General features: G+C 39.6%; 1 protein-coding gene across 45 annotated transcripts in view; it reads right to left on the bottom strand.

Moving 5' to 3' along the window:
- LOC116939524 (neurexin-1-like) overlaps window positions 1–22,767 on the bottom strand; it is a 297,761-nt gene that overhangs the window by 169,457 nt on the left and 105,537 nt on the right. For 32 of the 45 annotated variants that reach the window (XR_004402416.2, XR_004402417.2, XR_012941093.1 and 29 more), the window contains 4 exons: window positions 22,361–22,405; window positions 19,822–19,983; window positions 3,718–4,156; window positions 2,133–2,516 (listed from right to left, as the gene is read on the bottom strand). Coding sequence is in view for 41 of the 45 variants with exons in the window: in XM_032948001.2 (XP_032803892.1) it covers window positions 2,133–2,516; window positions 3,718–4,156; window positions 19,822–19,983; window positions 22,361–22,405 (1,030 nt within the window). In the remaining 4 variants the exon portion in view is untranslated. The remainder of the gene's footprint in view (window positions 1–2,132; window positions 2,517–3,717; window positions 4,157–19,821; window positions 19,984–22,360; window positions 22,406–22,767) is intronic. The other 13 variants (XM_032948012.2, XM_032948014.2, XM_032948018.2 and 10 more) reach the window with 2 other exon arrangements.

The raw sequence follows: 22,767 nt of genomic DNA, 5'->3' as shown, positions 1-22,767 counted from the left end.
ATTCCACCAATGAGTAGTCTTCTTCCAGTCATTACCCCACCCAGCATGACTGTGGTCCTCAGCAAAGAATGAAGCATTCAGCTGGCTGATGGGGGGGACGAGCTGAGGGATAATGTACACACCGATTGGTCACCAAATGGCAGGGGCAGCCTTGTAAAATTGCACGGGGCCTTTCAGTAGATTTTCTGAGGTCTATAAATGTGGCCCTTCCTATTTCGTCCACCCAACCCCACTCCCCAAGATAAAAACAAAGACCCCCCCCCCCCCCCATATAGCCTTTAACAGACTTCATGGACAAGTGGTGTTAGCGAGCACCTATTAATTCCCACCCTCCTCACCCTCCTCAGCTGCGGCTGGGGTGAGAAAGCAACCTGAGATACATTAATTTGTTTTATGCCATGCCTAATGTAGACATGGGTGAAGGTAAGCTACTAAAAGCCAGTGTTCATTAAGTCAGCCGTTTTATTTGTTTATTTTAGTCATCGGCCGAGTATAGCTGATTACAACGCATGGAATTCTGGTCGGGGTTTAGTCTTTGGAAATTCATTCAGTAATTACCTTAGTCTTTTTGACTAAAGGAATCAAACACTTCGTCAGTTATTAAATGTTAGTGTGAGGTGCGTGCAGTTTAATTATACCGCTCGCCCCTCATGCAATATCCAATATCATCTGGTCAGCCAATTTTCATTTTTAGTCCTCAGTGCACTGCTGTCCTTATAAAACGTTATTTAATCATCTTCGTCTTGATGCAGACCAATTAATTCCATCGTTTCATAGTCATGTCGAGGTGTTTGGTGGGCACATGTAGCCGTTGTCATAATAATCATTGTCTACTCAGTCATCGTTTGTTAAAAAAAAAGTTCAAACTTAATCGCTGAATATTGACGTAACAAATTTTCTGAACAAACATGTTACATTTATGCTGTAATTGTTGAGGTTTTAAAACCCCATCCCATGTGCCTTTAACACGGATAAAAAAACCGTGCAAAGTGGAACTCAGTGGGTGACCTCACAGTGCATGCATGCAGCACAGTGTCGAACGGAATGCCTGTGGCCCTGGGAGCTGAGTTCACGTGTCACTGGGGTTGGCTCAGGAGGACTTGGAGGACTGCCGGTTGAACGTGGGCTCATAGGTCGGGCTAGGTTCTGAACGATTTGGGGAAAAAAGATCTCATTGCGATTTTTCCGACAGATGTTGCGATTGTGATTTGATTTGCGATTAACATTTTTTAAAGTCAAGCTTCAGTTACATAGTCACAGTGTAATAGATTTAAAACATGTGATGGAGCATTACCACATGATACCATCAAAATATGGACTGCTCTATATATTCTAATGCAACGATGAGAACCTAAAAGACATGAATTGCTTCCAACATGAATTTATTAAAATGTTTTAATTGAAATAGAACAATCAAACATAGAACAATTGTTAAGTTAAATAAATAAAGTTATAAAATAATAATAATTTTTTTAAACAATTCCAATAAGAAAGTAATAGGACTTTTCAAACCGCAAAAAAATCGCAGCCTTTGCGATTTTGCTAATCGCATTGTTTCAAATTGCGATTTCGATTTGAAATCGATGTAATCGTTCAGCCCTAGGTCGGGGCCAGATCAAGCACCGAACCTGCACAATTCCCCCCAGTGGCCGCTCCCAGGCGATGTGTAACACGCCGCCTCTTCCCTGGTCCCGGTAGCCCCAGCCCAGGGTAAGAGCAGACGCAAAGCACGCACGCGCGTTCTCCAAGCCTCCAGATCTAATCTCGACCGCCCAATGCCGCTTGCTCGAGGTGAAGCTCGGGAGGGAGGACGGCGATGGCATTGATGGTGTGAGGTCAATAGATAGCAGCGGAAGGTCCGATTGGACCTCAAAGGCAGATTTGGCAAGAGAGAAAGAATGAAACTCACCTCTTGACTTAAAGCTTTCGTGACTGCAGGAATTCATATTCTTTGGGTCTTTCGGTAAAGTCCCGTAGATAGGTTAAAAGAAAATAACCAAAAAAATACGTTTCGATCACCAACACAAGCATTCGCTTGTGTTGGTGATCGAAACGTCATGTTTTTTTTTAAATTTTCTTTGAACCTATCTACGTGACTTTACCGAAAGACCCAAAGAATAAAAAAAACTCACCTCTGTCGCAGGATCGCCCGGTGAAGCCCGTGGCGGTACAGTCGCACACGTAGCGGTTCCAGCCTTCGTGGCACACGCCGTTGTTGCGACACGGTCCCGAGCTGCACTGCTTGGGGGAGTCCTTGGCGCAGTAGGGCTTCACTCCCGCGGAGCTCTGCTGCTCGGCCAACAGACGGATGTCCTTACTCTGCCCGTCCACGAAAATATCGCGCACGCAGCCGACATATCCTTGGTTGAGCAAGGCCGTCCACAGCTCGGTTGGGAGCAGGAGGTCCAGTTTGTCCTCCGGCAGACCTCCGAGGTACATGTCGCCATCCAGGTCCAGAATCTCACTCTCTCCGCTGGCGGTGAAAGGGCTGCGCTGGCTGTTCACGGAGATAGTGCCTGCAGACAGACGCCGCGGAGGACACCAAATGACAACAGATTGTCATGTAATTCCACGTTGAAATGCACTGAAAAGGTGCTACACCCCGCATTTTATGGTGGCAATGTGGCCATGTTCATAAAGAAGAGGTAATTAGTAAATTTAACAGGAGGATTTGGATTAATATATTAAATACAATCCCATAATTGAGCGCAATAGCATTATTTTGACGAGGATTACATTAACAATAATTACAAATATTCTTGGTTCTTTCGGTAAAGTTACGTTGAAGGGAAACAATAAAATATGTAAATATATATTTATTGTTTTATTTTATTGTTTCCCTTCAACGTGACTTTACCGAAAGAACCAAGAATATGAATCACTGCAGTCACGAAAACTTTAAATCAAAATAATTACAAATGTTAAATAACTAATTCTAGTGAAGGGCTTTTTTAATGCAAAACGTCGTTCGTTAAGTACAACAGCAAATGTGTTTTAGGGGAAAAAAACAGATGCTATATCGTTATCCCCATAAACCTAAACCGAAAACCAATCAGTGCACAATTCAATCTAAAAAAGAGCGTACGAAAATGCACTTATTTATTACATTTATACGTAAAATAAGCGATCTTCTGAGGTTATCAAGCTGTAATCGCGGGATTATATTTGTCACTTTCAGATAAGGTGGCAATTTCCCTCCGAAGAAGGTGGTTAGCTCAAAGATGATGCATTCCTAATTGACTGTCGGTGATGATTCCCTCCAAACTGGCATGATTAGAGAAATAAAAACAAGGGACCAAACGGGTAACAGAGCTGGGAATATTTTATATTAATTTGATGGAGATTATGCAGTAGACATCGTAGTGCATTTTTAAGTCACTTTTTGTATAGTTTGTAGTCTAGCTTGATACTCGCCCAGCATTAAAAACATACTCTTTGTTTTTTTTCGGTAAAGTCACGTAGGTAAAACTATTCTTTTACAAAGAGTATGAATCCTTGCAGTCACAAAAGCTTCAAATATAGAATTTAAAACATGCAGATGAAGCGATTTTATTCATAAAACTGCAACGCCACCTCACCCAAAAACAAATATGGATCACATTAATAAAAAAAAATAGGGGAATCCGACAATAATATACCAATAAGTTGAAAAAAATAATAATTTCACTGAAATTTATAGTAATTGTGTTTCATGACAATCTATAAAGGGAAACTAACCTGCCCTTCCATCTCGCTGGAAGTCCACGTGGTACCACTCGCCATCATTAACTTTCTGATCGGTGGCCTTCACCTTTATGGTACCGGAACCCATATCTAGCAAAAGGTAAAGATGCCCATCCAAAAGCTCTACGGCAAAGAAGTCCCCTTTGATGCTTTTGAGGCCCTTGGGGTCTTTAATCTCGCTGGGTTTGCCCTGGGTAAAGAGGATGAGTCCACTGGGTTCAGTCGTCCGGAAGTCGAAGGAAATGGATCCTGTGCGTTTGGTCTTCCAGCGTGGCAGGGATATGTAGGCCTCTGGTGTTTCGAATGTGATCGGGTCCATAGCTGCCACGTTCTCGCAGTTGAAGGAAACATCTCCGACCACTTTCATTTTGGGTTCGCTCTCTTTTGCCAGCCGAGAGAGTTCTAACTTGATGTCACTGTTCTTATACACCACCTGTGTTAAAAACACAATAAAAAACGACAAATATAGTTATTTGTATTAACGATTGTACGTGTGTGTGTTTCATTGTAGGTAGCGATAGTGTCATGGTTAGCGCACTGCGCTACGATCCCGAAGACAAGAGGAAGATTCTCGCTCACAGCCCAAATCGGTACAAACAAGCAAGAGGTCGGCACTCATGTCTGTTGGCAGTTCAGAGCCAGTGATGCAAATTCCACATTCTCATAGCAGGAGGCAGTCTATCCACCAAAAAACAGCAGTGGCACGGGAGGGATGATATGCTCAGTTGACCCCTGACTTCGATTTAAACTCAATATTCCGAACGTGAGTAAAGTATTGAAACAAACTACCGCATGGGTGCGACTAATACACGTTTCAAGACAAAAGAGGCAAAGGTGCAGCCCTGCAAATGCTTAACACTCCTGGCCAGCAGCTGGGCCTCCACAAGAGGGAGCTCTAGAGTGCTCCTCTCAAGGTCTAAATATATAATTGTTCAATATATAAACAATACATAAATGGAACATATATATGCTTAGTTGGTAAATTAACAAGTCTTTATTTCAATTATGCATATTGTCCTGCTGTAACTCCATAAATAGAGACTGTATAGACTGCATCTTGGTGCAATGCTGAGTGAGAGTGTAACATGTGGATTTTGAAAAAAATGTATCTGGGGGAATTACTCTTTCTCGGTGTTAATTTCTGACTGGGAAGTCCTGGCAAAGCCATTTACTGTCTACTGAAATTGAATATGTATGTCAACGTGCAAATAACTTCACAGTTAATTCAATGACCTTGATTTTAATACTGTACATGAAAGAGCTTCCTTTGGCGCACCGGTAAGTGGAATTTCCAGCTAATTGAAACTAGAAACCTTTGGAAAGCACATGTCCAATAACACACATACCCCCTCCTCTCTTTCATATTGGGTTCATACATTTTCAAAGGAAATATATTTTTGGGTAATGCGTGGAACTTTTGTACGTGAGCTGGCAGGAAAAATCCATCATACATTTTTTTCCCTCGAAAAAAATTCGACCCAGCATAGCCCAAGTATGCTGACAGCATACATATATGGCACAGACCAGCACCCACCAATGTGTTTTTTTAATACCACCAGCATCGAGTTATAAAAAGTGGAATGGGTAACACATCACACATCAGAGATCCCTGACAGCTGACATAGACAGTGAGTGCATTCTACTTTATTTATGTCACCTGCACGAGTAAACATTACATGCAGCTTACACGTAAACCACAAAGTTAATACCATACTATATAAAGCCAAGAATATTGATTTTCCATAACACTGTTAAAATTGGGCATGTAATTGGGATTATTAGAAGACATTTTGTTAGCAGTATATGCTATATACATTGTTAAGATTAAATAAGCATGTAGTGTAATGAAATGGAAATGCACATGTGCTCAAATGCAGTGTTTGTGCTACCCTCTAGTGCATTTCATAGAATTTCTTTAAACTCAAAATGACACTTTACATATACCGATTTAATAGTATATCAGACGCAGAATACTTATTTAGACTGGAGGAGTCCTATTAGCTACAAAGCTTTTTTTCATAGATGTTCAGTAGGGGCAGGTAAGAACGTTACAACAACAAACAATACAAACACACAACAAGAGTGCAAGGTATAGGAAAGGTAAACAATAAAAATATATACACAAATAAAACGAAACAATGTTTTTTGTTTTACCACGTAAAGCCCACTGAGCTATGCGCTTTAAAAAATATATATTAAGCTCGACGAGGCGGCTTATCATGTGGAAATTTATAGCAGCAAAATAATCAAAATAATATAGACGCATGTTTCTAAATGTGGAGGGAAAAACTAGAGGACCTGGATAAAAAAAAATCCACCTGACCACAGGGAGAACATGCAATTCCAAATATACAGGTGTCATTAGAGCAGATTTCCCACTCTCGTGGAAATATACCTTCGGTAACTGAGAGGTTGAAAATGTGCATGAGATGTTTATAAATAAGATCTGCCACGGCCACAAGTTCAAATGCAGGCAACTCTTCTTCTCCCGTGGATGATGCTTCATTGATGCTAGCTTATGCAACACATCCAGTTCGGATATGGGATTGAACGAGAAGCATGGACGATGACTCTCACTAACATTTTTAGGGGTGGTGTGTGAAGAGCAAGAAGTGAGTGATGTGAACAGTGGTGTATCAGGATACATTTTACTCCGGTGTTTTTTGTCAAAGATATACCCAGCTGTTTCAAAATGAAAATTAAATGCATTGACAATGTCTTGTTTCGCGAACAGTTCTTTCCCATTAAATCACAGTATTTTGGAATAATATTTAGCTTTCCTCTGTTTTCAACTGAGTTGAACGCTTTCCAGAAAAGTCTTGGATTTTGTTGTGAATTTATAACAGTTTGGTGGTAGTAAGAACATGTAGCGTTTCTTACTTTGCGAGTACATCTATTTGTTATTGTTTCATTAATTCATCATCTTAATATTACTACTCTACGTGAGTGTACAATCGTGCCACTTAAAGTGTTTATACAAATTCAAAATCGCAGCAGACATTTGGTTGTGCATTTGCGGGGATTATTATAGCTGCTAGAGTCAAACTGTGTAATCATTGTGCTCCACCAGAGTAACTGGCAAAAATGTAAAAAATCCATGTTTAAAATGACATTGTCTAGGGGTTTCAAAGAATCGCCTCCTTTATAATAACAACAATGGATTAGATTTGGTTATTCACACAATCCTTACAGCACAAGGATATTTCGCAGCCATGGTCTGCAACAGTTCCACTGCCACTGTGGAGCGCCACGGTGGTGAGACGTGAACTGCCCCGCCTGGTATGCAGGAGTTCGTGGGTTCAATCCTGACCCTGACGCCTGCTGTATATTTGGAGTATGCATGTCCTCCCCGTGGTCGTGTGGATTTTTCTCCGTGTCCTCCGGTTTTTTCCCTCCACATTTAGAAATAACATCCTGTTCGGGTATTTGGCTGCTATAAATTCCCACGTGATAAGGCACTTCGTTGAGCTATCATTTGTGGCCAGGTTGCTTCTGAAAAAAGAGCTACGTAGCTCAGTGGGACCTTACCTGGAAAAATAAAAATGTGTGTAATTTTAAATAGTTTCGTTTCGTAGACGGCGACATTAGTACGTGTAATCCCAATTGAGTAACTTTCAGGTTAAATTTTCGAATTTGGATAATCTGGACCATGATGCCGGTACACAATGGTCGACTCGTTTTGAAGTGCGTCAGGTTATCTTTGTATCGTCCACTGTGAAACGGGTGGCGTGTTGTTTCATGGTTAATGCTGCAGTGACTCGCCAGGATGGCCTGCTGGGCCATGTCACCATCCTTTAAGACTATTTAATGTAAAAGTGTATGCGGTTGAATAGAAATAGTTCAAAATGGAAATCGTGAGAGATGTTAACCTTGAGCTCTGGTAATGTAACTGTAACAGATACTGCAGCCAGTTTTTCTTGCCATCTTGAGAAGACGTCAACATCCAATTAAAATGACAATGCAAGAACTGGACGGATCATCGGCTATATGTTCAGTTTTAGTTTCTTTCACATCTTGAGTTTAATTGCTCAAACTACATGTAAATTGTGCACATTAGGTTTAAGTAATATTTCAATGTTCAAGTAATATTTTAACGTGTCAAAATAGATAGTGAGTTAATAGCAATCTTAAAAAAATATATACAGATGTATAAAAAATAATAAAAACATTTCATGCACTTATGTGAAGTAACGTCACATTTCTTCCTGATAAATAACACCTGGGAAAGTTATATTTTATAACTTGTCGATGCTCACAAAACATTGTATTTTATTTGCTTCAATTCGCGACCAGTTCTGTTGCAATTGCTGAGGAATCCAGAACGTTTCAACTTCATTGTGCACCTTTTTTGTCGTCGAAAATACATTAAACTATGTTGCGTGTAAATTATTTTCCATTGGCTTTCCATTTATGAATCCTATAATATCCATTTGCTACAACAACTCTGGCTCAAGCTGCCTCGGTCCAATAATTGTCACTATTTTCCCCATTTACAACCACTGAGAATTTCAGGAAGCCACTGCAGGACGGATTGGCTGGGTCATGATGGCTCATGGGAGAGCTGCAAGCACGCTATCATTTGCCGGAATAGCTCTCCTGACAGTGTCCAACAAATGTGCTTGCCATGAGGCTGTCGCCAATTCCATCCAGGAGAGCATGCTCTATTATTTATTTTCTACAAACATTGATTATTTTAAACCTCTATTGTCAGCCTTCATGTGTGGTTACCACCATCTCTTCTGAGATGTCTGGCCACAGTGGAAGAGTAGGCCAAATACCCTCTAAAGGGGCTCCTTGGAGCTCACTCTTACCAGCAGTGGCATAGCAAGTAAATACAGGGCTGCACCTTTGCCTTTTACCATTGTCTGACTTATAAAATGTGACACGTTTGGGTCAATGTGCTGATATGAACGAAAAATAAAATCCGGACCTCAACTTAAGATTAAATTGCAAAAAAAAGACAATTTATTGAGTATTCACATGGAATTAACCCGGTGCTTTATCTAAAGTAGGTTGGAGGCACTTTCTGTGATACAAGCCGTGTTTTTATGGTGCCTGAGCAGTTTACACAACTGCACTCTGAACCTGGTTACCCGAGTTAAAATCCCGGCCACAGCTAACATCAGTGGTGAGTAGTCATCTGCACTAATCCCGTCCTCCCCCTACAACCTCATCATTTTGCACTCGCAGCTTGGTGAAATGCAAACAACCCCACAGTCTGAGGAGGAGGCCTTCATCCAGCAGTTGATTGACAATGGAGCTGCGCTGCTTCTATTCAGGCATTTATTAATATGCTAACAGGAGCTGTATTTTTTGTTTACTAACTGTATGGTAACTGATAAAGTTTCACATTTATAACTAGTTAATGGAAATATATATAATTCATGTGGCATTGTCTATGTTACAGAATGTTACTTAATGAACTAATTTTATAATCCACCAATAACATTTTAGCAATGAAGTTAGTATAGAATATATTACATATCTTTGGTCTTTTATAAACACTATGGTCATTCTGCGCATATTAATTAACAAAGACTCATAAAACTCATGATCAATTAACCCTGCATACCTATTCCCATTCTTCCAGAAAATCCAATTAAAAATCATATTACCAATAATTTGCTTTGACATTGCAATACTAATGCTCAATAAAAATAAAAAATAAATGTTATTGGGTTCATGCACAACATTCAATTATCTTCATATTTGCTGAACGTTTGTAGGCCTGATTTACATTTTGACAATGCCTCTCTTCCTTACTTTAACTCATGAGGAAAATGTTCACATTTTTCAATAAATATTATTTTTCATCCCGAAGTAAACAAGCATAGTCATAATTATACAGTAATCATGAAGATGGTATTGAGCCAAGATAAGCAACAGGCACAATGAATCTAGAGTTGCGAATTAAAGATTTTGCATAGACCTAGTGTGTATTTGAAATAATGAAAGTTTATCGTGCCAATATTGCATAAGGAGCATGCAAATCAAAACAATGCAGTCGGTTAATATTCTACTAATGAACGATTACTTTGGTTGGCAACAAAAATGGAGCACATTAGTTGTTTTAATTCCGACTATTTATCATGCTCTGCAGAGGACGTGCCCTAAAGGTCAGTGGAGTCCTGGCAGATTGAAGCCCTTGTGAGCCACCTGCCAGATTTATGCAATCACTCAAAGCACAGCCACTGCATCTTATTAGGCCCAATAAATCACTCAGTCCCCTGCTGCTTCCCAGAATCTAGTGTGTTTGGGTCGGAGGGGGCTACTGAATTTGAAATCTATGTTCCTGCTTTCAAATCCAGTCCACCCCAACACATTTGGCAATATTGCTTCAATTTATATGCTGTATATTTAATGGTCGAAGAAATATAGCTACATTCACGAACTTCTTATTTGCATTGGATGTTTTAGCTGTAATTTCTATACATTAATGATAATAATTATTATATGTCGTTTTCCAAGTGGTCGACAACTCTGGAGATGGAGTGATGATCTCAGTTGATTTGCAGAAGTAAGATGGATTCAAGAAGCACTGGACTGTGGGGGATGGTGAGGACATGCGGATGCCTTCACCCAGCAGTGGATAGATAATGGCTGATGATATAGTTGTGCATATTTTAAATGTAAATATATGAGTTTGTGTTGAATGTGTATTCAATGGTCTGTGCATAATTCATATTATTACTTAACCCAATTAACCCAAAAATGTATAACACTTCACTTGCCTGTTTTCTACGGAGGGTATTAACACCCCAATAATTTCAATGGGGAACGCAGTACCACATATGCAGGTCTATTTCCTATGGTGTTTGACTACCTCCTATTTGGCAGTAAAGTGTCATTTGCTACATTTCACAATACATATATCATATACTCCAATGATTACTTCTATGACATTTTTAGAAAATGCTAACAGCCTCTTCCACAACTGGAAATCACTGTTTGAAAAATTACTGCATATAAAAGGGAGTTAGCTCATTATTTTTTGTGATTCAGTAAGATGCCCACAGTTTTGGTAAAAAAAATAACAACCCTAAGGTCTCCGAATGAGAACACAATTCCAAGTAATGTGGTCCAATTCCCGAAATAACATTCAGATTATTCTTGTATATAGTATGTCTCCCATTATTAATTGTAATACACTTGACGTTAGTTTAGTGTGGATAAACATTCATTTTCAGTATGATATCTGAATGACTATATACTGTATATCCGTACCTGCTGTTATGTTACTGTATTGAAATGGGTCAAACCAAACTACATGCACCTATGATGCCGTGGAATATGACCACAACATTTTTCATAGCTTTCAAAATGGAACATACAATTCTGAAGTCTCCCTTACATTACATGTACAGATAAAGCATATGCACACACACATGCACACACATTGTAGTAGTCACACTTTTATAGCTGCTTTTATTAAACTTCTCTCAACCTTCTATTTTTTTATTGAGAAGAAATACTGTCTATAATACAACCAAAGTCGATATAAAAAGATATTCTCTTTTAGCTTTTCCACGTATCGTACTTAAACAGTGAACTAAAAATTCCATCGGAAAGTTAACAGTGCAATGTGTGAATGCCAATAACCCCAAATGACGAATGTATATTATCCAAAGACTCTATCTATAATTATAATAAACTCGTTTTCTATAGCGCAATTCGTACGAAGTGTAAGAGTGCTTTACATATAGCTTAGTTATGGAGATAGCCGGTAAAAGCAGTTGAGTTTGAAGACGAGATTTAAAAGTGAAGCATACTCAGATTCCCTAATGGACCGAGGAATGGAATTCCACAATCGCGGAGTCTGGCTGCAAAGATATCTGTCTCCCATAGAACAACGTCTGGTGTTTGGAATAAAAAATACCAGAATCAGCAGATCTAAGTTTCAATTCTAGATTTAAAGCTTTCGTGACTGCAAGGATCCATACTCTTTGGTTCTTTTCGGTAAAGTCATGTAGGTGATTTGTTGTATTTTTTACCTACGTGAGTGATTTTTGTTTTATTTTTTACCTACGTGACTTTACCGAATAGAACCAAAGAGTAAAGATCTAAGTTTCATCATGTAATATTTATGATTACACCTTGTGGTAGTACAAGTAAAGGCATTCAAACTTTTGTAAAGTTACTTCATCAATAATATATAAATGCTTGCATGTGTCAACAGTAGTCACATGGATAAAATACGATTTGAGTGGTAATAACCAGGCAGAAAAAAAAACATGCAAATGTATGGATTTCGTAATGCTTTCCAACACGTTTGTTCACTGTAAGTGTATATCGTAATACCACCTTGCCCAACGTGGCTTTTTCAAATGTATGAGATCTGTTTTCCACAACACCGGGGCTATGTTTCAGCTCTGCGCAGTTTGACGCTGCGAAGATTCTCATCTCCGCATCGAAAGGTAGTGGTGCTGTGAGAGCGCGGTATCCATAGGAAGGTGTGAATGCATCGACTGTGTGAACGATTGCTTTACCACCTCTGTTTGTGTGTGGTGGGGTGTGTTTTTTGCGTGTGATTATAATGTAACACACCCAACACGCGCAACAGCGCAACGCAAATATTCACACGCACACACACTGCCACATGCATCTAGCCGTCCGCCCGTTGAGGATGTCGGTAAGGCAAACGCCGAGATGGCAAATCATTAACGTTCACATGTCACTGTTAAGGCTGAGAGTTAGGCTAATAATTCAGTGCCAGTGGCAAGCGTTGGGCGTCAGCGCCGTGGTGCGGGAAGAGTAATGGAGATAGGGGGTTTTGCGTTGAGGTCAAATAAACAAAAATAACGAGTGGACACACAAGGAAAGGAGAGTGACTCAGCATCCTTTAGTACAATGATAAGAGCAGATATCACGTGAGATGAGTTATACAAAGACGAAGGGGGTGACCCACGAACGCAACTCATTTTTCATTTTTTTGAATGCGATTTCGCCCAATACAGCATTTTCCAGGAACGTAACCCCCGCGTTCATCGAGCTCTGCCTAACTAATGATCAAAGTTGGATTAAATCCATTTGCTGTACTGCCATTTCCTGGTCACCGCACAGCCCAGAGTTTTACAAATTGGCGCAATCAACCAGGGCTCGCCTCTAGAGTGCTGGATGACGGGCGTGATCTATCTTGCTTGGCTCATTTAAGCGCTGCTGCACGCTAACACTATACGCCCTGTTTAATATTAACAGGGAAAAGTGACCTAAATCCCAGATTAATTGAGTAGACTGTACACTGTTATATTTTGATTTGGCCCATTCAACGTCTTATTTTATAAGCTGAACATATGGTAATACTGTATAGCAAAAGGCATACGTTAAATGATATCCAATTAACCTAGATCACTAATTAATAGTGACAATCACAGGGGAAAGGGTAAGCATCACGTGACTAAATCCATTTTTGCAGTGTGAATGCCCTTCCTCTTGGCATTCTGACAAGGGTGTTGAGTACATTGCAGTGGCCACGTGTTGTATTAGTGCAGAATGTCTAAGACAGTAATTCATAATTTATAAGCAACCTGAACGAGATAAGTGGGGATATTGAAAAATGCAGTTGTCAAGGATGCCTTGATCACTCAAAAGTTAGGGTGAACATAGCAAAAACTGATTATGAGGTTTACAAAAAGAACAAAAATCGTGATAAATACACGAAGATACTTAGCAAAAGGTACTGACTGATAAGCTGCCCTCTGAAGAGCTTCACTTATATTCGAAAAAATGTTCTTTGATGAGTAGCAGCCATCATGTTACAAGTAACAAGATACGTAATCTAAGTCTAATCTACGTGGACTTTAGACCAAATAAACTTTTATGCCTGCAGTCTGGATCCAATCAGGAAAAAAATAGAGTACAGGGTACAGATAACATAGATGTTTTACGAGAAGTAAGTAAGCCTTATTAAGTTTTGTGTTTGGCATGGCACTTGTGATAAGGCGCTGAAGTATGAGTTTGAACACGTAGGCTTTCGTGACCAATATTATCCACAATAGAGGTGTTTTGGGTTACATCTCGTAAATATAAATGTGTTGTTAAACCCGCCACTACGCGACACAGCTAATTAGTAAGGTTTGTTACATAAATAAAACATGCAAATTAGTTACTAGTTCAGCACACCGGTGTATTGGAGAGTAAACCCACAACATTTACAATTCGAGTACGACGTTCCACCAGTAATTATAACTGTGTCAGGTGGTGGCGGGTGTAACGACACATTTATATTTACGTGATATAACCCAAACAAACCTCTATTATGATTATCAGGATGACGATGTTGGAGTTAAAAATAGTGATAGGAAAGCATATGGAATTTCGAATTTATGAATAATTAACCATTAAGTTGTTTTATATATTAGTAAATGCACATGAGGTAATTTTATATGGCAATACATAATCAATGAAAATAACAAACTCCGTTTATTACACGCGTTTAAGAAATGTTCTACAAACTTTTTTTCTTAAACAATGTGACACTAGATGCAATGAAAGCCATTGTAATTAAATTGTAATAACAACATCCTTATGAATTATTACGTCTAATACATGATCAATGGCTGCTTTTGTCAATACTGCATCCTATTCAACGCTTCTGAATTAATATGTAGTTTAGCCCAAAATCAAGTGTTTAACATTCTTTTTAAATGCTATTGAGTCCACGGTATAATTTACATTTTTAGGAATTCGACCATTATTACCGATGAAAAAAAATCTTGCCGGAACTTAAGGTCATTGAGAAACAACGACGTGAAAAAATGTGACCATCGCCTGCGACCAAATCACCCCAAGTCCGCTCGATCTCAATTGAGCTGAGAAGCTAAACAAGGCCAGGCCTGGTTTGTGCTTTCATGGGTGACCACCACAGTGCAGACTAGGTGTTGTAGGTATATGGATGCTGGTTGCCAGGAGATGGCAGCACAGGACCGAGTGCAGTGCACAGATAGGTTTGGTCCACTCACTTAGTTGAGCTAAGTCTGTGGATTGCATCTATCTGTGCAGAAAAACGAATGCTATCTCCTCATGTGTGTGGGTTTTCTGCAGGTACTCTGGTTCTCCTATCATATGGCAACCCCAATGCAGCACCCACCTGAACATGTTCTTCCGACTCGGTGAGGTGTCCCTGAGTAAATCAAATTGTAAAATTGCAGCCCTTGAATTTCTTTCTCCTGCCACTGCTGGCAGAAGGCTCTTCACTAAAAGGAGGCCTAGAAAAGCCCCTCTAAGATAGTATTTTGGCCTATTCTTTAATGCTGGCAAGGTTGTTTTGCAAGCGTATACCCACACTTTAACCCACCACACGTGACCTGCCAATCGACTAACTGTGGCGTAACTACCCCTTTTTACTGCGGTGTGTACAGAGGTGGTGGTGGGGGGGGGGTTACATTTTGTGTTGCGTTTGTTTCAACTGCCACGCCAGGAGACTGAATCGGTGGCCTTTGTATTGCAAGTGCCGTGTTGCTAACAGTTACAGCAGCATCCTTCCTGGATAAAAAATTTGCATTATTGGCATTATTTATTATGTTAGAGGATCTTTCATGCCAGCCCAAGTTACTGACAGTGAGCAACACCCCCGAAAAGCTTGCTACCATCCATGGCCCCAGGGCAACCCTCTTAGATAAACTAAAGTTTAACTTTGCGCTGTACAATGTTGTTAGATTAAAAACTCGATTACTTTATTAACTACATAATCTAAAATCTAAATGTTGGATTCAATGTCAGTTGGTTTTGTGCATTGCCACTTTTGTAAAGTTATAGTACTCATATTCTTGGTTCTTTCGGTAAAGTCACGTAGAAGGGAAACAATTAAATAATAAAAACATAAAAAATTAAATTCTCACGACGTTTCGACTGCAACACAAACAATCATCATCAGGTGTGAAAGCCACAGCAATATTTTTTTTTCAAATTTTCTTGCTGTGGTTTTCACACCTGATGATGATTGCTTGTGTTGCAGTCGAAACGTCGTGAGAATTAGATTTTTTATATTTTTATTATTTGTTTCCCTTCTATGTGACTTTACCGAAAGAACCAAGAATATGAATCCCTGCAGTCACGAAATCTTTAAATCAAAGTTATAGTATTCATTTTGATTCTTATTCTAATGTCAATGATTCTTATTCTTTAAAAAGTCAAACCATTTATTTTGTTTAATTGAGTATTTAGGTAGTGCTTATCTCCTGTTCACAGCCCTAACACCATTGGTCGACATTCCTATTTCTTTTGGCAAGTCTATCTAAAGGACAACTGTTGACTTTCCCAAAAAGTGGTATTATTTAATCGACCCCAGACGGATGATGTGTTGAGTCAACCCTAAGCCAAGATTTGAACTTGCAACTTTTTGATTGAGGGCCACTCGCTCTGCCAACTGGATGGGTAAAATTTATAAATGTGTCGTAACCCTCCACCACCCGACACGGCCAATCAGCAAAAAAAGTGTCACGTTGACAAAAGACAAATAGTTCACTACCAGCGAAACGTCGTACTCAAACTGTAAATGTTGTGGATTCACTCTTCAACACACTGGTGAGCTAAAGTAGTGAACTATTTGTCTTTTGTCAACGTGACACTTTTTTGCTGATTGGCCGTGTCGGGTGGTGGAGGGTTACGACACATTTATACATAACGCGATCTAACCCAATAACCTTTATTATGAATAATATTGGTCGCGAAAGCCTACCTGTTAAACTGGATGGGTAAAAGGTTGAGATACATTTTGATTTAAAGCTTTCGTGACTGCAGTAATTCATATTCTTAGTTCTTTCGGTAAAGTCACGTTACTTTACCGAAAGAGCTAAGAATAGGTTGAGATACATTTATTTAAAGTTGTTATTGATTATAAGGAAAAGTTTGGGGGTTCTATCTGCCAAATCAGTATTATGCTTAACTTCTTTCACAACGTACACAGCCAGCCATGATAACTGGAGGTGCGATCAGGTGTGCTGTCAACTCCAAAAATAAATCATATCTGGGATTGTAAAATGTCAACCATACTAGCCAACGAGATCCCAGTCCTACTATCACGCCTAAGCACAACCAAACTTGCCACAAATACATCGCACTACAGTATTCACCCCTGACACTATTAAGGTTGCCACCTCTGAGGTACAAAAGCTGAGACATTTCATGGGAAGACGAATATCTCGCAATACTGTCTCGAGTGGTGGATTATTACGCCAATGACAATAAGAGGGACTTTTAATGTTCTGGGAAGACATAGATTTTCCAGCACAGCTACCTCAACAGAGGACAATCCCATAAAAACCAGGACATAAGGTAACCCTAGGGCCTAGACCCTCACCTAATCTACGTCTTTACTCCAGGAGTAGAACTCTGCCTCCATTTTCGTTATTTGTTTTTCCCTTTTGATGTTGGCAGTGCCACTTACTTCACATTGAATATTCATGCTTAATTATTTTAAATAATGCTTCTGTAGTATATGCAAACTAACTCTTTAGCGATCCATGAAATGTTCATAATTTTTGTTAAGCTTTATTTCAGTGCATGCTTTCATGCAATAAGATATACCACGTGGCTTTGTACTCCAAACTGCTGACATGGGATATAATAAATTAAAGTAACTTCATTAACATTTCATTAACAATGTATCCACTACATAGGCCTGCACGTGGCCACTGCTTCTTAACTTTGGGATAAATATCCAATTAACCAGAACGTTTTTATTTAAGTTGATGAGGCACATTTATTCTTAGAATGGGAAGGCATTTATTGGAACTGCTACGTTAATTATGGCTAGATTTGGAGTAAAAAAAACATCATGTACCGTGAAAATAATAGGTGGAACAACATGAATGTGATTGAGCTTTAAAGGGCATATTTATATTGTGTGGGTACGTGCCTCTTGTGGATGTCAAATGCCCTCTTGAGTTTGGCTCAGTGCCCAGTCCTACACACATTATATTTAAATGCAGTGTACTTTTTCTGTTACGTTAAATACATTTCTGGATTGTAGCAAAACAAGATGAAATATATGACACGGTGTAAGTCGCTGTATGGTCCTTGAGATATGTTTGGTAAAAAAACCCACCGTAATATATAAGATAAAAATGTTTTAATCTAAAGTAAGAAGGAAGTACGTAATGAATGGTACCTGGAGATGCGTTTAGGAATGCTTTTCCACACTTTATGAAAAATTGCATAAATATTATGTGCCCTTTAAGTTTATAAGGTCATGAAGTTTAAAGTAAATATTGCAAATATTATTCAAAGCCCCTCTGTAATGTTTTTATTTTATTTACCTCACTTAATAAATTTGTATTAAATTGCAGAAACCATTCTCCATTATATTGCTGTGTCAGACGTAATTTTCTACATTGAAATCAAATAAATGACTTACCATGTTGTGAACTAATAGAGCACAGTATACTAAAGTGTACTTGTATATTGTTAATGATGCATTTATCTCAGTTTTATTTGATTGTGCTGTGTAATAATACTGATAATTACAAATTGAAAGGCCTTTTGTAAGTCCACTGCTGCATATAGACCTCCCTACGCTGTATCAGTCATTTAAGTTTGTTTTGCCATACTTCACTACATGGGTCAGTGCGAGTTGATGAAGGGAGCGCAGAGGGAGGGGGGTGGGTGCTGATTCAATTTTTTCTTGCCACTGATGTTAACCATGGCTGGGATTCAAATTCATACGACTAAGTTTATAACCAAGTACTCTGACGGCTCAGCCACCATGCCCCATGTATATCAATATGTGAAAATGGCTAAATTATTTTAAAATGTTTAAAGCTGTTACCTTATGAGTAACACATACATTAACATCGATCAATTAATTAATTTATATTTCAAAAAATATTTTTTTTTCTAGGAGAGCCATACTGGGCCATTGCATTCTTGCTTAGGAGCATCCTACAAATGAGTTTTAATTAATAATGTATTCAACCAATGTAATGAGTGTTTATTATACAAGCGGGAGGAAACTGGAGCACCCAGAGAAAACACACATGTGCGAGGAGGCAACACTATATTATCGTACAAATGGAAACAAATGCTGATTAGTCCACTTGCTTTACTGCCTCCCCTGGCGAGCTCGGGCATTGCACCCCGACACTCAACGGGAATAGAGTTTCACAAAATGTGTGCGATCTACGCACCCTTGCCTTCACAGTGCTGGATTACAGGCCACGTGACTAGCCACCATTTCCGGGCGGCAGTTATATACAATGTATATATTATTGATAGCAGTTCGTTTTTGATACGGGGGGCGTTTAAGCCAGGGTGACTCAGAGCGCCTTACCGAGTGATAAGTGACGTACATAACATCCCGTCTCAACACATTTGAAAGGGCACTCCCAGCGGCAGCTGTTGCTGTGCGCACAAGGTGACCCAACATCTGGCCTGCAAACAGGCAGTAAGCCAGTAGGAGGGGGCAGAGTTCGCTGTGTATGATCACAATTGAGAAATTTGCAGTTTTTTATGACTCTCCAATGTGGTTATCACAGATGTGCCGTATAACTCTTTGATGTGGTCATCATGATTATGCTGTACAACTCTCCGATGTGGTTATCACAGTTGTGCTGTATAACTCTCTGGTGGTGTTTTTGGTCGTACCACGTGTTGCTCTGCACATGCCGGGGAACTGAATCGAAGAAGATCCCAGTACGTAGAGCGAAACTTCGAACATCGTGCCGAACAACACGCAGTACAACCCAAAAACGCATCATCGAAGAATTACATAATAGGGCACTGTGGGGGTGAGATGTCCACTCCCTCGCCTGGTGTAAAGCAAGTCGTGGGTTCGATTCCTACCCTGTTGCCTATATATTTTCAATTAGCATGTTCTCCCCATGGTCACGTGGATTTTTCTCCGGGTCCTCCGGTTTTTCCCTACGCGTTTATAAACGTGCGTTTAGAGTATTTGGCTGCTATAAATTTCCACGTGATAAGTCACTTCGTTGGACTATCGATTGTCGCCAGGTTGCTTCTGACAAAGAGCTATATAGTTCAGTGGGCCTTACCCCGTAACATGAAAATAGTGTAATAGTTTCATTAGGCTTTGGTTAAAAAAAAATACGGTGGTCATTCGGCATGCAGAGCAACATCATCACAACCGTCTAACGCCTTTCTTACCTCTTTTAGACATCCCATGAAGTTGTTACTGATGGGTGACCCTGGCAGATCGGCAGTGTTGGGGCTGCCCCCCACATAGAAGAAATCATCAGAGCCCAGCATAGTGTAGTCTTCTTGAGTATAGCCCGTGGAAGTGAGGATGCCATCCACTGAGATGGTGACCTGGACGATCGGTATGAATTATAGGGGGCGTCGGCGGTGGAGGGGGGGGGCAAAAATGGGGGGAAAAAAAAACAAGGACCTTTCACGAATGTTACTGGACCTTGAACAGCCGTTTTTTATCCCCTAGAGAGAAAGCATGTCAATGAAAAAAAAAGTCATAACGCGAGCACATTCAAAAGGACATTGTAAAAACTACGCATGTCTTGTGGCCAACACTTTTGTGCTTGCACCTTTTTAAAAAAGGCGCCATATTTAGGAATCACGTGAAAATGTCAAGGTACACAATTTCACATTTCAAATTCCATTTCCCATGCACAGTTTGAATAAAGTTCAATGCAATAAAAATATTGTCTGCTTTTTTTTCAAATATGAATCAGTACATTATTACTATTATTGAATGTCAAGTATGAATATTAACGTGTAATAAATGGTTACGGAAATATTAAAACAAGAATTGTAATGCATTTCAAGGCCTTTCCCTGTAAAAAGAAAAAACAATGCACTGGCTAAATTTTGATTTAAAGCTTTCGTGACTGCAGGGATTCATATTCTTGGATCTTTCGGTAAAGTCACGTGAGAATTTTATTGTTTTATATTTTTCTTCTTTTATTGTTTCCCTTCTACGTGACTTTACCGAAAGAACCAAGAAAACAATGCACCGGCTGACAATTCATTCGATATAATGTACGGCTGTCTGTATTTATTTAACTAGCTCACATTGTGTTCCAAAAGCTGTGATCAATACTGTTTTAATACCATAACCATGCATTGTGATCAATAGTCGAGTTGCTTTCCCAAAAGTACCAGTCACTTTCAATCACTTCTACTACGGTAATCACTGTAGTTACAGTTGTATTGATACCGTAACTTCGCTCATGATCAATCACTCACAGACATCAAAGATAAAAGCATACATTTTACCTATATAAGCACACGAATAAAGAAGAACCAATTGGAAAAAACAGTATAACTCTTGGCTTATATATAAGCAACATATTTTTAGAAACTGAATTCTGTATTGTTCCCACTATTGCGATGGATGTTTTCCTTTCTTCGTAAATGCAGGTTACATAAAGACGACCAACTCAGCTCAGGTACTGCAATGATACCTGCATACATTCTATTCACTTACAAACAGCATGGCACGCCAGTCAATAACACATGCCTTCCACTAACGCCACCATAGATAAAGGAGCGTGCACTGAGGAGAGTTCCCGTTTACAGGCAGTATAGCATGGGTCAGAGACACCGTCACAGTCCAGTAAACCATGGCTGCCACTTCAACCACACAACGCTCAACAGCAGGATGTGCGACATCACACAAGAGCCAAGAACCGTGCAAATATTGTGTGTAGGAGAGACAGAGAGAGAGAGCGAGGAAGAGAGAGAGAGACAGGAACATAAATACCGAGAGAGAAAATAGATGTAAATAAAAAGATAATGTTTGAAAAAAATATAAGAGATTGTAGTCAAAGCGATTTCTTGCTCAAACGGGGATTGAGGCAGTCCTCATTTCCTGTTACAACCCTAAACAAGTATTGGAAATTCCATATTTTTACGGCAGGGGTGAGTCGCTCTGTGGACAACCGCTGTTGACTGCCCCACAAAGTGGTACCTATTTTACCGACCCCAAAGGGTCGATGGGCTGAGCCAAACCCCCAACCAGGATTTAAACTCGCAACCTTCTAATTTGCGAGCCTCTCATTCTACAACTGAGCCACTTGCCCAGATCAAGTACACATTAAATAAGAGTATATAACATATAATGTCTGTTACCAAAAACAGGCAAAGAAAGACCAAAAGAAAAACAGAATAACAGTGTGAAAAAGAAAGTTAAAAAGAGAGAGAGAGAGAGGAAGTGAGCGAGCGAGTGAGAGATTACGGAATAGGCCCACTTGACACGCGCATGCAGCAGAGATCCGATGTGATGCTAGAAATCAAAAAAGAAAAAACGGGTGGGTTAAAAGCCAGGGTGCCGGAGGTCCCCGTAGGCCCCTCCGTTGCTCCATGCCATGCACCGTGTACAGAGAGGAACTGGCAGAGGGGGGTTGGCATGCCAAGTTGCCCACCGCCAGTTGCCTGAGTGAAAGAGCAGTGCTGCCCGATGCAGCAGGCTTGCAGCTTTTTTGTTTTGCAAATCGAATTGCAATCTTAGATCTACGGCGGTCTGAAATTTTGTTCGCTGTTAAGAAAAAACAATGCAAGTGGTTTTTCAAAAACAGGTCCGATCAGAAGCAGGATTTCAAAGTAAGCAGAAAAGTACCAACCCCAGTTCCTTGTACAAGTTAATGGTGTTTACAACAAACGAAAGGGGGGGGCGAAATGAAAGAACAAACACAAGGCAAACCCAAAAAAAGACAATAAGAATGATATCTACCAGACAATGTAGTTTGTTTACCATAGCGTGTCCAATGCTTGACAGCTTTGCAGAAAAGGGGGAGGAAAAAACAAAATTAAAAAACTTGGAACGAAACAACAATTTTTTTTGTGTTTTACTCAAAAAACATGATGGTTGCCAAGGTGTTAGTACATTACCAGGTTAAAGGTTAGTAAAAATGACACATTCCATGAATGAAATATGTTAGTCATCAAATAAGCATGTTAGTTAAACATAGAAAAGAAATGCAAACAAATTCTACAGGAACATAGCAGACCAACAGATAGGCCTAAAACAGACTCGTGTGACACAGCCAGTTTCATGAGAAAGTCAGGACCTCGTTAGTCTGGTACTGAACAGAGATTTCTTACTTACTTTGAACCTGTATGTACAAATTTGGCCTCTGT

Source organism: Petromyzon marinus, chromosome 6, assembly GCF_048934315.1.
Source record: "Petromyzon marinus isolate PM22_M1 ecotype Great Lakes invasive population chromosome 6, UKy_Petmar_22M1.pri1.0, whole genome shotgun sequence".
Classification (NCBI taxonomy): Eukaryota; Metazoa; Chordata; class Hyperoartia; order Petromyzontiformes; family Petromyzontidae; genus Petromyzon; species Petromyzon marinus.
The sequence above is the reverse complement of the archived record's forward strand: the minus strand, read 5'-3'. Positions and strand labels throughout refer to the sequence as shown.